Source organism: Eleutherodactylus coqui, chromosome 1, assembly GCF_035609145.1.
Source record: "Eleutherodactylus coqui strain aEleCoq1 chromosome 1, aEleCoq1.hap1, whole genome shotgun sequence".
Classification (NCBI taxonomy): domain Eukaryota; kingdom Metazoa; phylum Chordata; class Amphibia; order Anura; family Eleutherodactylidae; genus Eleutherodactylus; species Eleutherodactylus coqui.
The window spans coordinates 357,091,761-357,106,116 of record NC_089837.1 but is presented as its reverse complement, the minus strand read 5'-3'; the positions used below and the strand labels follow the sequence as shown (position 1 = coordinate 357,106,116).

At 45.8% G+C, this 14,356-nt stretch overlaps 2 protein-coding genes across 5 annotated transcripts in view; both read left to right on the top strand.

The window, feature by feature from the left end:
- LOC136577508 (E3 SUMO-protein ligase RanBP2-like) overlaps positions 1 to 2,575 on the top strand; it is a 66,624-nt gene extending 64,049 nt beyond the window's left edge. For both annotated transcript variants that reach the window (XM_066577420.1, XM_066577412.1), the window contains exons 27-28: positions 704 to 977; positions 2,178 to 2,575. In XM_066577420.1, the coding sequence (XP_066433517.1) occupies positions 704 to 977; positions 2,178 to 2,287 (384 nt within the window). In that variant the 3' untranslated portion in view covers positions 2,288 to 2,575. The remainder of the gene's footprint in view (positions 1 to 703; positions 978 to 2,177) is intronic.
- Positions 2,576 to 6,203: 3,628 nt separating this feature from the next.
- Positions 6,204 to 14,356, top strand: part of CCDC138 (coiled-coil domain containing 138) — a 50,160-nt gene continuing 42,007 nt past the window's right edge. Inside the window, exons 1-2 of one of the 3 annotated variants that reach the window (XM_066577396.1) lie at positions 6,204 to 6,350; positions 10,709 to 10,768. The gene's annotated coding sequence lies outside the window, so the exon portion shown is untranslated. Of the gene's footprint in view, positions 6,370 to 6,390; positions 6,945 to 10,708; positions 10,769 to 14,356 lie in introns of those variants that run through there. The other 2 variants (XM_066577385.1, XM_066577402.1) reach the window with 2 other exon arrangements.

The window sequence follows — 14,356 nt, the reverse complement described above, 5'->3', positions numbered from 1 at the left end:
TATTTGTCTAATATCAAATGATTACAATTGTACAAATACAATGTATAAATAGTAGAACTCAAATCATTCTCACACCTTGAGATGACACTTCAGAATAAGCTGCCGTATATACATTAGAAATAACACTATTTCTGGCCATTATACTTGTATCCTGCATTTATCACCAGTTTTCCCCTCTGCAGGCTATATATTTGATTCTCAGTTCTTTCTGACCTGGTGGGTTGACTGCTGCTATGATGGCTCCATATACTGCACAGGGAAAGCGGCAACTTTTTCTTCCCTTTCTGTAGCACAAACACAAATATCAGGGAGGACATTATTCAACAGTACTGAGCAGTGTGTATGTGATTCCAGTAGCTGTGACACAGTAAATAACCCTTCATTAGCTGCCGAAGACACATCTGTGTGCCTGTTTTCTCTCCCTCCCATCTCAAATTTCTATGGCCAGCAGGAGTTATCACCACCCTTTACTTTGTTCTCAGTCTTCTCTTACCAGAAATGGACATCGATCAACAAAAAATTAGAAGGGAGACACCCCACCCCCTAGCAGCCTGCATTGTTATCATGACCTGCTAGCTATCACTGTTTCAACGAATAGTGACCATTTAAGATTGGGGAAAGCTATTACATCGTTTGAATCTAGTTCTTGATCTTGACCTATATAGGCCGTAATACTTGTACTTTTTTATATATTTTTGCTAAGGTGGAAGTTAAATCGGGAGAAGAGGATGAAGAAATAATTTTTAAAGAGCGGGTGAAGCTGTACCGGTGGGACAGAGAAGTCAATCAGTGGAAGGAGAGAGGAGTGGGGGAGTTAAAAATACTTTTCAATCAAGAGAAGAAACACTACCGTGTTCTGATGCGTCGGGACCAAGTACTGAAAGTGTGTGCCAACCACATGATCTCAAAAGAAATGAAACTGGCGCCCTTAAACACCTCTAACAATGCCCTTGTTTGGGCTGCACATGATTACTCTGGTAAGTGTTTATTAAGGAATTACTAATACTTTTATTTTCTAAGTAAACGTTAATCCATTTTCTCCTGCTTCAAGTAGCAGTCACGTAAACGAAGACTTCTGGATCTTACCAACCAGAACATAGTCCGTGCCAAGATTTAAATATTGATCAGTTCTGAAAGGAGAAATTATGTGTTTATTGAACAGGAAGTCATACAGTTTTCTAATGGATGGATTTCAATTTCTGCAGTCAAAGAACAAAGATGCAATTTTTCTTGTGGCAATATCGCCCGTGTGAAACCAGTCTCACACCTCACGAAATTCCTGCCATTCAGTTAGAGGTTTTCTGGGGTATTGATGACCTGTCCTTGGTTACGTCTGCTGTGAATCTGTGTCAAGATCCCTACCAGTTCTGTAATGTGTAAACATCTCCTTAGACACTTTTTGGCTAAGTTGGGAAAAGGAGTGTGACTTCCTAATGAGGGCCTAAATGCAACTATTCCTGCCAAAAGTATTAGTCAAAATCCGTCTAACTGTATGCCACTTATTAGTTGGCGCACTTTTCTGACTACACAGCCTAAAGGTGTGCCAAATTTATCCAGCAGTCATTGTGATCTGGGGCTGATTTACTAATATAACATCTAATACATAGTGTAAACTTAAAATGCACCAAAGGGTCTAAAACATAAAAACCTGGCATCTGTGCCTCTTACTAGATGTATTGATACACATTGAGATAGAATTCTGGAGCTTCTACCTTATTAAATCTCTGCTGAAGTGTGTTTTCCTGTTGCCTGGGGTATATTAGGGTGATTACAGACAAAGGATCCTACACAGGGCTGCCCTTTTTCAGGTGATTACCCCATTAGGCATAGGTTGATGGGATAAGGGTGTATTTGGGGTCAGTTACATTTATTCTTATTTTTTTTGTTGGCCCTTTTTCCCCTAATAACATAATTCGTTATGACTCATCCAGACAGACTTGGATATTGAATGGTGCTGCCTTTATTACGACAGATATAGATTTAGGCCTGCAAGCAATTTTATGTGTATTGTCAATTTTAATAGTTCTAATAGATTTTAGGCATGCTTCTTTCAGTGACCTGTATTGGTGTGGGGCAACAATTATTTTTGAATCGGTGACAACATTGTCCAGTAGAATGTTGTCCCCAAGTAGAACATCTCTGTATGACTGATTAATGATACCGGTTTATCTCTACAGATGGAGAGGGAAGGTTTGAACAACTTGCAGCCAGATTTAAAACCCAGGAGTTGGCTGACTCTTTCCAAAAAATATTTGAGGAATGCCAGAGTAATCTAGAGACATCGTAATGGGAATTGTCGGCAAACACTGATGCAATGCCGCTGGTAAAGAATTCTCAAGTTCATCCATTTTCGGATTCGGTGACTCGGCCCTTGTTAGTCACTTCTCTGAATTTCTGTTAAAGAGCAATCAAAGTTGTGCTGCTTCAGAAATGCACACTAATTCTGTGTGTTAACAGAATAAAGATAAGCAACCATAACTAGATTTCCATCTGTGTAAAGACCTTCTCCGTGCACTTGTAAGAACACAATCCTATTTTTTAAATGTTAGTATTGTAAATAAAGTTCAGAGTGAAATCTTGTTCTCCTCTTAACTGAATGTTCATGCTGTGTGTTACATTGGTGAATGTGCAACAATGACATCAAAATGTTGGCTTACTACATTATGTCATACCACTGACTAGAATATTTCTCATCTGTCATTGGGGGACGTAGCAAAGACTAAACAAAGTGTGTAAGCTCCTCCTACCAGCTATACTTCACCTCCAGGCACCAAGCTAACCGGTTAAAGCTTAGTGTGTCCATAGGACATAAACTAAGATAATAAAAGCAAGAACCCAGATGCAGGGGGTCCATTCTCCCTTTTAGGTCAGGAATATAGGGTTGGTATCAGATCCCCTCCACCCCACCTCACATAAATGGGGAGAACAGAGCAGCTTTAGCCTGTGTTGCCTATCCTACCTCCAGATGTAGGTACAGGAGTATTCCGTATGTTCTCTAATCCCAATGGATTCCTACAGAAGCACTGTAAATCAGGCCCAACAGGGTCATTGGGGCTCTCCCCATTGTATCTTGTGGTTTCCACCACCAACCCCTCCACAAGCTTGCACCAAGCAGCCTCAGCAGCAGGAGCTCCCCTCTCTATCCCCACCGCTAGGTGAAGGGCTGAGCTCCATATGCATGTGAGCCCTCTTCCTGCCCACCACCTCCCTGCAGTCTAGACTAATCTTATACTTGTGCAGCTTGGTAGGATTGTGATGCAGAGTGTTCTCCCTCATGCCAGCTGGAAGTGCAGCTCGTGGGACCTGCATCTGACTGGGTAAAGCCCTGCCTGGTGGCTTTCTTTCCCCAGCAGCCCCCTCGCTCCCCCCTTGTTCTCCTTACTACCATGGGAGGTTCTCACCTAATGTACTTCTTCTGCTTAGCAGTGCATTGTATGGCCATTATGTCTGAGCTCAGAGGTGAAGACAGGAACCCACTGTAGCCACCAACTACATGCGGGCTCATTTGTAACACAATCTATATTGCAAACTTCATCTATTACTGTTAGCCTGAGTAAACCCACTGAAAACTCTTGAGAAACCCCTTTTAAGAACTCTATAGTGATAGTTCTGTTTCATGGGATTGACACATGGTGCCAATATTTAAGAGTCTGTGAACCTAGAGACTATAGGCTGGTAAGCCTCCTATTGTAGGTAAAATGTGTGAGTGGTTTTTAAGAGATGCTATTCTGGAGTACCTCAATAAAGCCATCTAACTCCATATTACAGCTGCACCCATTAGGTGTGTGGTGGGTTCAGCTGCCAAGCCCTCTCCATACCAACTCAGCAACCTTTCGATATACATCTACGTCATAGATGTTTACTGGAGTTTTCTAGGCTCCAAACTTCAAAATGGTCACAAATCATCGCAAAAGACTACTGTAGTAAATCATCTATTACTCTTCCTCTTGATTTTCTGCTCTTCTGAGGCATCCACTTTACATCCTCCTTGAGACTTCTTGTGTACTGACTACATTTCCCATAATCCCCTTGGCTGCATCTCCGCAGTCAGGTGTGGCAGCATACGGTCTCTCTCACACAGACTATTTTCTGCAGCTAAGTTACATGCGTCAAAAAGACGTAACTAATAGAACCAATGGTTTCCTATGGAAACCTTCAGATGAACGCTTTGTAGCCGTGTCAAAAAATGGCAAGAAAAGATAAAACATCAGTGGCTGAAATTCCTCTTTCTTGAAAAAATAGGTCTAACCCTATCTTTGGGCAGAAAATCTCAGACTCTTCCATAGACTCCTAAGGGAGACAATGTGATGCAGCCAGCAAAGGGAAATGAAGATCCCTCCAGCCCCGAGATGAAGGAGCTTTCCTTCATTGCGCACTCTCCTCCGTAAGCAGCAGGACTTTTTTTTTTTTCTGCAACACGCAGCCCCCAATCGTGATAATGAGCAATTTCACTGCTAATTAAGCTCTGGACTTGATAGTGGGAAATTGTCTATTCATGCAACTTTCTGCAGCGCTAGCTGTGGGGCTTTTGTTTTTTGCACAGCTAGCTTCTGCGTGATTTTGTAGCCTGTATGAATAAGCCTTAAACGCTAACTGCTACATACAATCGCTGTGCTTCATACTGATTCCACAACCGGGCACGGATTGGGAACCCAAAGTGGCCCCATGTGGACATAAATCAGCAGCAAGTGGGCCGAACTTAAGTAGGCAGGGGTCAACAAGCAGCCAGCTGCAGCCACAGAGGTGGTAGGAGGGGAGAAGTCTATGCAGCGTGTATAGTTGCTGTTGCTGCACATTCTCTACAAAGTACAAGCGCTGTTAGAACTAGAGCTATACCTTAAGGGGTGTTACAGGTAAGTACTACTGCTGACCTATCCTGAAAGACCGAACACGTTGTGCAGGTGGGATTTATGAATTGGTCAATCAATGCTGTGGCTCAGACAATTCATAGATCCCGCTTCTACAGTGTGATTGGCTGAGCAAAGTTTGAAGAACCAATCGCAGCTCTTGCACTGGTCAGAGTGCTGCATTGATCTGCTCAGTTGCGCTGAATGAACCAAGCAAGACCTGTCGCTTCCTGGAGGTGGGGTTTGAATCCCAACAACGGGAAGCGGTCTTCTGTGGGCGAACAAGGACCCGGACCGAGCCTTTTAGGCAAGTATTCCCTACCACCACCACCCCACCCCCTTAAGGATTGCAGCTAGGGCTTATTTTAGGGTTAACCTTCTCGCAATAAAATCAGCAGCAGTGAAGCGATGCACGTTTTTTCACAAGAAAAACGCATCATGGACGCTATAAAATTGTGGGAACACCGCTGCGATATTGTAGCGCTGATATCGCTGTTGCCCTGTGAAAGGGGGGTAAGGCTAAGGCCACGGTTCAGTATCTGTATTATGGCCGAACACCTGCACCTTCCGGGGTTTAACGGATCCAAACCTCCATCCCTACAGAACCTTGGGGTGGTGCGAGTTCCGTAATGGCGCCTGAGCGAGTCCTAAAGGCCGGCTTCACACGAATAAAGCATAACTCACGAATATGAACCCCGTTCTTGTGAATAGGGGGTCATACAGAAATGGCGGTGTGCTCTCACATGGCATCTCCCATTGTTCTCAGTTGGGCCCGGTGGCAGCAGCGGTACGATGCCATGTTCCCCTATTGAAAACAAAGGGAGAAAAGCCGCAATCCGCTGCGGCGGCTGCTCGCTGCTTCACTGGAGCGATGCAAGGCGGGTTTGTTACAAAAGCCCCTCACGTCCGCGGCAAAACCACGTCGGCAAGCGCGATATTGGTCCGTAATTCACAGTCCGATATCGGGCTCGCCCGTGTGAAGTTAGCCAAAGACTGAAGCAGTGCCTCCAGGTGCCGGCCCACAACCTCCACCTGCAGGGAGACTGTAAGAAGCGCCACAGCCCACCAGAAGCTAGAATATAGCAGGTGTGAGAAGTGGGGAGCTTCTACCTCCCACTGGTTGTACGACAGTCTGCTTGCAGCGCCCCCTACCGCCTCCTATAATGCTGTGCCGCCACCATGTTGTGTGGTGGTGTATGGGAGAGCATGGCGCACGCCGCACGTCACCCCGGCAGTCTCGTCGCCAGTTCTCTGGACGGACACATTATGGTGCAGGGTTTTACTAGGAGGGTTTCATGTAAACGCGGCCGCCTCCCGCCCCGCTATTCCTGCTGCGCCGCACCCCTTTTACCCGCGCAGTGAGGCGCTCGTGCAGCGCCGCAGTACTGGCCAGTTAGTTACCATGGATACTGGGCGTTGGGGGCGGAGGCGACGTAACACTTCCTGTCCCGGTGACGTGTTCGTGCTGATGACGTCAAGGTGTACGGTGATGTACCGGAGCTGGTGAGCGGGACGCAAGCCGGTAATGTAACGTACTGGGGGAGGCGGCGGAGGGTGTGCGGTCGTAGTGGCGGCCGCCTCCTGTCGTGTGCAGTGCGTGGTGACAGCCGCTTCATATGGATGCAGTCATTGTATACTGAGGAGGGCTGTCGTGCCGCCGGGTGCAGCAGCCTCCCCCTCTCTAGTGAAAACCCCTCCATTCCCAGGGCCGCGGTGCCCCCTCCCGGCAGGCTTCTGCTAACAGATAGGAGGTGTTGGCATCTCTGCAGCAGGCCACAGCGGCCTCCTGCCCACGGAGGGAGATTTGCTACGGAATCCGTGGCGAGTGCCCGCAGCACGGAGCGCCCATAGCAGGCCACGGGAAACTGATTCTTCCTGCACACATGCAGAATCCAATCGTGGAGGAAAAATCGCAGCATGCTCCATGTTTGGCCACCTGCAGACGGCCGGGTCGGATCCAACCTGTGCCCCCGCAGTGAGCAGTGCGGCTCACCTTCTTCCGCGTCCGCTCTGTGAGACCCGCACAGAAATAGAACATGCCGCGATTTGTACATGTCAACGGCTCGCCGTGGGAACCGTCCGCAGTACAGATGAAAGGTAAGTGGGTAAGCGCGGACACCGCTGCTCCCTGGCCCTAAGGGTGCGTTCACACAGGCATATTGTGACCAGGTATTACATATATATCCCATGGGTAATACAACGTGAATGAAGTCAATGCACATCAGTGGACTGTCATTGATCCATGCACACCGGCATGTAGATGCACACAAGAAATAGATCGCAGCATGCTCTATATGTCACACAGCGCGAGCCCTTATACTTGTATAGGCTGCGTATTATACATTGTCCCTAGGGTGGCGTTTTCATATGCAAATCTCCACTTTGCTGTTTAATCTCGGGTTTAAGATTGCTGGCGGAATTTCCGTGCAGAAAGTCTGCACGGAAATTCCATGGCAATTCCGCCCCATGTGAACAGAGGGGATTTAACCCTTTCCAATCCACGTCTAAAGACATTCTGAATGAAGGCTGTACAGCTCCGATGTCGGAAGACGTCCGGCAGGGTATTCTTACTGTAGATTACTGGCATGTCCAGCATGTCCCATACCGCAGTACTGACTGTAGCCAGCAGATGGCGCCATTGTATAATGGCAGAAAGAGAAAATCCCCTAGGAAACCCTGAATCCAAAATTGGATTGCAAAGGGTTAAATTTAAAAAAAAAACAAGTCCCACTTGGCATGTCCGTGAGTGTGTGATATGCAACCATACACCGTCTCTGCCGGCAGAGCATACGTGTGAAACACTACGGTTCTACCCACAGCGGTTTACCCTTAAGCCCGTGTAGACCAGGAGGAACGGAGACCCTGGTGCACCTGTTTGGTGATCATTGCTCATCACATGACCTGTGGATAGGTAATCCATGTGATTGCTGGAACAACGCCTTCACAAATCTCACACAAATATGAACCCCATTCTTGTTTTTCTGCAATGCCGGAAACAAATTGCAGCATGTTCTATCTTGTGATCTCGCATCGCAGCCCCATCGTTTTCCGTGGGCCGGCAGCAGCAGTGCCAGCCCCATTGAAACCAATGCAAAAACTCCACGATCCTGTGACACGGCTGTGACAGCTGCTGCTGGGATTCCCTGCATCTCCGAAATGATGCAAGGCTGTTTTCACATAAAAACGCCTTGTATCCATGGGGATTTCACATGGTGGGGAGCGTGATATGGGGGAGGGATTCACAGCCTAATTGCCTAACTGTACCTCACTTTACCTCTTGCACCCCATCTTACACCCTCTGTTTAAAGTTGCCCAGGCACATGTGTGATGGCATTAATGTAAGCAGGTCCCATATACTTTGCTCGCAGATCCAGAATTTAGAGATGTTTAAACTTTTAAAGGATGAGTAAAGCTTCCCGTACGGCTTATTCCTGGTAATCCCCAAGGCCGCGCACGTGTTTACAACGGGGAGGAGGGAATAAGCCTCTGCCTGACCCCTATAACAGAAGCTTATCTCCAGCGGGAACAAAGAATCGGCATGTTGACTCGCTCCTGCTACCCCACCCCATATCTGCTGTGGGGTAGACTCAGCACCCCCACCCCGTATACAGTACTGGTCCTGTGGAAATCATTGGGCTCTGTTAACTTTGATCTCATTTTTATGGCCACCTTAAATCTAAAATAAAAGCTAACACATCTATTTCTTTGGGCTGCTTCACACGAACGTGTTGTTACAGCGTATACCATGTGCGGGTTTTGCGTGCGGAATACGCTGTACCAATCTGCCATAGATTCCCATGCTGCCAATCACACACATTGCGTGAAATAGGCAGGCAATAAAGATGGCAGCATGGTCTATCATGGTGCATATACGCCAAGATAGTGTATGGCGATCAGTAGCCTGCAGCAGGTACACAATTTCATTGCGAGCCCCGCGACTGTCACATGCAGGCGATGCGCAGCCAATCACGCTCGTGTGCAGCTGCCCTTCTGCTGACAATTATGATGCTTGAATCTTTTCTCTGATTTGAAATATTACTTAGAGCATCAATAGTTAACTTTCTTATAACCTTATAGACTGGTAGAATTGGAAGGGACCTCCAGGGTCATCGGGTCATCAGGTCTTGTATTTAAGTAGAACAGGTAACAATAAAGTACAGCTCCATCTTGGAGACAGCATACAGGTATTAGGACATTGGCTCATATCTATCAAGTTTTGTACAAGATAAGTGATAGCTGGGGGTCCGATCTCTGGGACCCCCATGATCACTGGTACTAAGTATGAATGGCGTGGCTTTTATGCATGTAAACTATCACCCCATTCATCTCTATGGGACGTTTAGAGATAACGGAGTACAGCACTTCTGTGGATAGCTCATGAGTGCAACCCCTCTCGCTAATGTGTTGGACACAGCAATATATGTCGCTTACTAATATGAATGTGAAGTCACACTCCCTTGTCAGTAAAGCTATTTCCACATACTACGTAGCGCTGCGGCCGATGCAAAATTGACTGCTGATGGAGGGCCTTATAACCAGGATGCATCAGCCTCCTCCATTGAAAAACCAACCGCATGCACTAATGTCCCTTGCAACCCATCAGTGGCCATTGTCACACAGCTTTATGTACGCGACCGCAAATTGCATCACCGTGTGTTTTCCATCCCTTTCTGCGGGTTTTTTGCCCATAAATACACTTCGTCATTATGTGCGCAAAAAATATGCAGAAGGGTGCGTTGTTTTGCTGCAAAAATACACAAGTTTCTGATCAAAATTGCTGACAACACAAAGCTACAAGGGTTAGCTAACCCTAGGGAAGAGAGAGTATTCAAAAAGATCTAGAAAAGCTTGAACAGTGGGCAGCGAGTAACAGAATGGTATTTAACAAGGAGAAATGCAAAGTCCTACATCTGGGCAAGAAAAATGAAAAAGTACATACAGAATGGGAGGAATCGGGCTAAGCAGCAGCACATGTGAAAAAGACTTGGGTATACTAATAGATCATAGACTGAACATGAGTTAACAATGTGATGCAGCAGCCAAAAAGGCAAACACAATTCTGGGATGTATTAAGAGAAGCATAGACTCTAGATCACGTGAGGTAATTATCCTCCTCTACTCTTCCTTAGTCAGACATCATCTGGAATATTGTGTCCAGTTGTGGGCACCCCACTTTAAGAAAGACATAGACAAACTGGAGCAAGTTCAGAGAAGCATTGCCAAGATGGTGAGCGGTCTGCAAATCATGTCCTATGAGGAACGGTTAAAGGATCTGGGAATGTTTAGCTTGCAAAAAAGAAGGCTGAGAGGAGACTTAATAGTGGTCTACAAATATCTGAAGGGCTGTCACAGTGCAGAGGGATCAGCCCTATTCTCATTTGCACAAGGAAAGACTAGAAGCAATGGGATGAAACTGAAAGGGAGGAGATGCAAATTAGATATTAGCAAAAAAACTTTCTGACACTGAGGCTGATCAATGAGTGGGACAGGTTACCACAGGAGGTGGTGAGTTCTCCTTCAATGGAAGTGTTCAAACAAAGACTGGACAGACATCTGTCTGGGATGATTTAGTGAATCCTGCACTGAGCAGGCGGTTGGACCCGATGACCCTTGAGGTCCCTTCCAACTCTACCATTCTATTATTCTAAGTTTCTATTAGCAAGTTTTGTATGTTGCTGTTTCCCACGCATTAATTAAGATAAACATAAGCGGCGAATCCCTTTAATATCATGCAAGGTTGTAGGAAATTGCCTGATGTTCCCCTGGCAGTCAGTAAGTGGAAACAACCAATCTTGCCCATCCCGCCTATTTTTTAACATTTTATTAATTTTATATTGATTGTTTTTCTTTTGTTTTTGCAGTTTTTTTCCTTAGAACAAGACCATTTCTGGATCCTCTAGAACATCCCCTGGATATATAAGGTGAGTCTAGTCATGCCGTAATTTCTGGTTCTTATATTCTCTCAGTGATTGTAGAGCACCAATAATGATCTGGTATGAAGAAATTCTAGCGCATATTTAGTGGTGACATGGGAGAAGGTAATTAGCTTATCTGCTTCCTATCACTGACCAATTACTTATCCACTTACACACATTCTCACCTAGACCAAGCATTCTCATTTTATATACCAACCTTTTATGCAGCACAGTATCAAATATGTATAACAGCCGGGCGCTCTGAGCAGAGAACAGCTGGATGTAGAAGACAAGCGGGGCCACCCTTGTCTTCTGCATCCTCCGCTCGGAGCGCAAGGTGATCGCTCAACGTTTGAGTGATCACCTTGCACTGTAAATGACACAACGATTATCACTCAAAAGACATCTTTTGAGCAATAATCGTTGTCTAAGTGGGCCTTAAGCGTCCGTCTTATTAGCTGTTCTGCTGAATGATGGATTTCATGCTGAACTGAAATTCATCATTCGGCAGAAAAGGGAAAGATGGGCACATTTACATTCAACGATTATTGCTCAAATGATGGCTTTTGAGCGATAATCGTTGTGTCTAAGTGGGTGTAGAGCTTCAGGAGATGTCCAAAACACAGGAACGGGTTCCGGAAAAAGAGTGTTGTAATGAATAAAAGAAGCCAGCCAATTAAAGCCGCCGCTCGACCATTCAGTGAATGACCTTACCGATTGGCTGTGATTGGTTCATCAAGCGCCAGCTCTGATTGGCTGGTGCTCGATCCAATCACAGCGCTCTCTTACCGGAGGCGGAGTATTCAAAGCCTCATCACCAGAAGAGAATCCTGTCAGTGCGGAGGACTGCAACCTGACGCAGCGCCAGAGACCAGCACGAGGAACACAGACTCCGGCGGCTAGGTAAGTATTTCTTTTTTTACCTCATTGCTTATACTTGCCTAACCGCCAGCGTCTGTGTCCCTCGCGCTGGTCTCTACACTGCTGCAGGCTGCAGTTCTCAGCTCTGACAGGATTCTTTTCTCCTGATAACTGGGTTTTGAATACCCCGCCTCCCGTTAGCGCTGTGATTGGATCGAGGTAAGCGCTGTGATTGGATCGAGCGCTAGCCAATCAGAGATGGTGCTTGATGAATCAATCACAGCCCTTACCGGAGGTGGGGTATTCAAAGCCCCGTTACCAGGATAAGAGAATCCTGTCAGCACTGAAGACTGCAACGGCGAGGGACACAGACACTGGTGGCTGGGTAAGTATAAGACACCCCCCGAAAATAAGACACTGTGGCTCTTTTGAGGCAAAAATTCATATAAGACAGTGTCTTATTTTTGGGGAAACACGGTAGCAATGATTAGTTTATATTCATGGGCGCTTCTTACAATAAGCTATGTTCAGGATGCTGTCAGAATTTAGGCATGGATTTTAAAATCCACAGCACTAATAGAAAGAACATTATATAAGAAAAGGTTAAGACTGAGCCACTATGCACATCTATGATTGGATTGTCTCCATAAACATGATGGTTAGACTTTGTACAATCAAAATATTCATAGAAGTGAAACACGAATTGATCATCACCTATACACTTAAGCATATACAGCTGTTCCATTAAAAGGGTTTTCCAGACACAAATACTATTGATTCTCTATCCTCGGGAATAGACAATAGTTGGTCTTTGATTTCAATGAGAACTGCGCCTGCAGTTACAAGCGACAATCCCTATACAGGGGTCAGAGTATCAGCTTCTGCTCCGACCCCTGTGTATTGCGACACTGACAGCATGCGTCTACTCACCTCATTGGTCGGGTTCCCGAGCAGCTTACCCCTGTCTATCAACAATTGATGACCTATCCTGAGAATAGGTCATCAATAGTATTTGTGCCTGGAAAATCCCTTTAAGTCACATGGGATTAGATAACCGTTATATAATACTTTATAACCATATAACAAATATATAGGAAAATGGGAGGGAGGGTGGGGGGAATACCTGTCAGGGGGGAAAGCAAACAAGGAAGTATCTCAGTTACTTTAGGAATCTTATCTACAGAATTTGTTTAGAAAATGCATTGTAAACTGTCATCTATGGATATAACTTCTTGGACATATTAACCCTTTAGTGACCACCAATATGCCTTCTTATTGTGATCACTAATGGGCTTTAAACCTCCAGATACATTTTTTTAAAGGCCCTTTTACACGCAAAGATAATCACTCAAACTGACGAAAGATTTAGGCCTCATGTCCACGGGGAAAATCAGGCCCGCTACGGATTCTCCATGGAGAATCCGTAGCGGGTCCCTCCTGCCCCGCGGACATGAGCGCTTAAAATAAGAATAAACTTACCTCTCGCACGCTCCGGATCTTCTCTCCGTCGCGGCCGGATCTTCTTACTTCGGCCCGGCGGATGTGCATGGCACGTTGGTTGCGCGCATGCGCAGGCCCGAAGAAAAAAGATCCAGCCGCGACAGAGAGAAGATGAAGCCGCGGCGAAGGGAAGATCCGGAGCAGGTGAGTATATTCTTATTTTAGGTCTCCCGCGGATCCGGACGGCTTCCATAGGCTTCAATAGAAGCCTGCGGGAGCCGTCCTCGCGGGAGACCCGCACGAAAATGGAGCATGGTCCAGATTTTTTCATGCTCCATTTTTTTAAAAATCACTTTTATTGACCATTCGCGGGTATTTATCTACCTGCGGGTGGTCAATGCATCCCTATGGGATACGGATCCGCGGGCAGGAGAAGAGTTAAAATCCGCTGCGGATTTTAATTCTTCTTTTGCCCGTGGACATGAGGCCTTAGCGATGGTTTTGCATAAAATTACATGCACAGATTATCACTGAATTTCCTTCATTAGCTAAGTGTTTTCCTTCAAGAGTTGTTTGCTCAGCTGGCCGTGTGATTGTTATTGCATAAACACTTCGCCCACCTGAGCAAACATCTGGTCTGCACATTCTATTGTTATCCTCTAGGCTAGTTATTAACTCAGTTGCAGTGCAGGGCTGTGTTTAGTTCGAGGGATTATCTTTCCAGCAGGATTCTATTGTTCTCTCCTGGCATCTGTTTGCCTTGCATAATCAGTTAACTCATTCTGTATGCAAGGTAAATAGATCCATCCTGGCGTCTTTTGAAAGATGGAGGGAAATGCATTTAAATAAAGGAATTAGCTCAGTCTATCAGCGGCTCCAAAGATGGATTTTGTGTGGACTGAAATCCATCATTAAAAGAAAAGTGCACAACTACCCGCGTTTACATGTAATAATTATTGCTCAAATTTGACAGTTTAAACGAATTTTGAGCGATACATTGTTGCATGTAAAAGGGCCTTAAGGTGGTGGCTAAGCTGACTAATGATAGCCAGGCTCCTGCTGTAACAGCCAGGAATGGAGAAACCTCAGATCCTGGCAGTTCGACCCCATACATGCCACAACCAACAGCAACTGTAGTATGTAAGCAGATTACTGGGGGAAGGGGCTCTTTCTGTCACTCATTAGAACCCTGCAGTGCAATCACAAGGTACCATTAGGTTCCTATGGCAGCTGTAAGCCCAACAAAGGCCTCCATGTCTGCCATGTAACTCAGGCTGTTAGGACTGGTCTCCC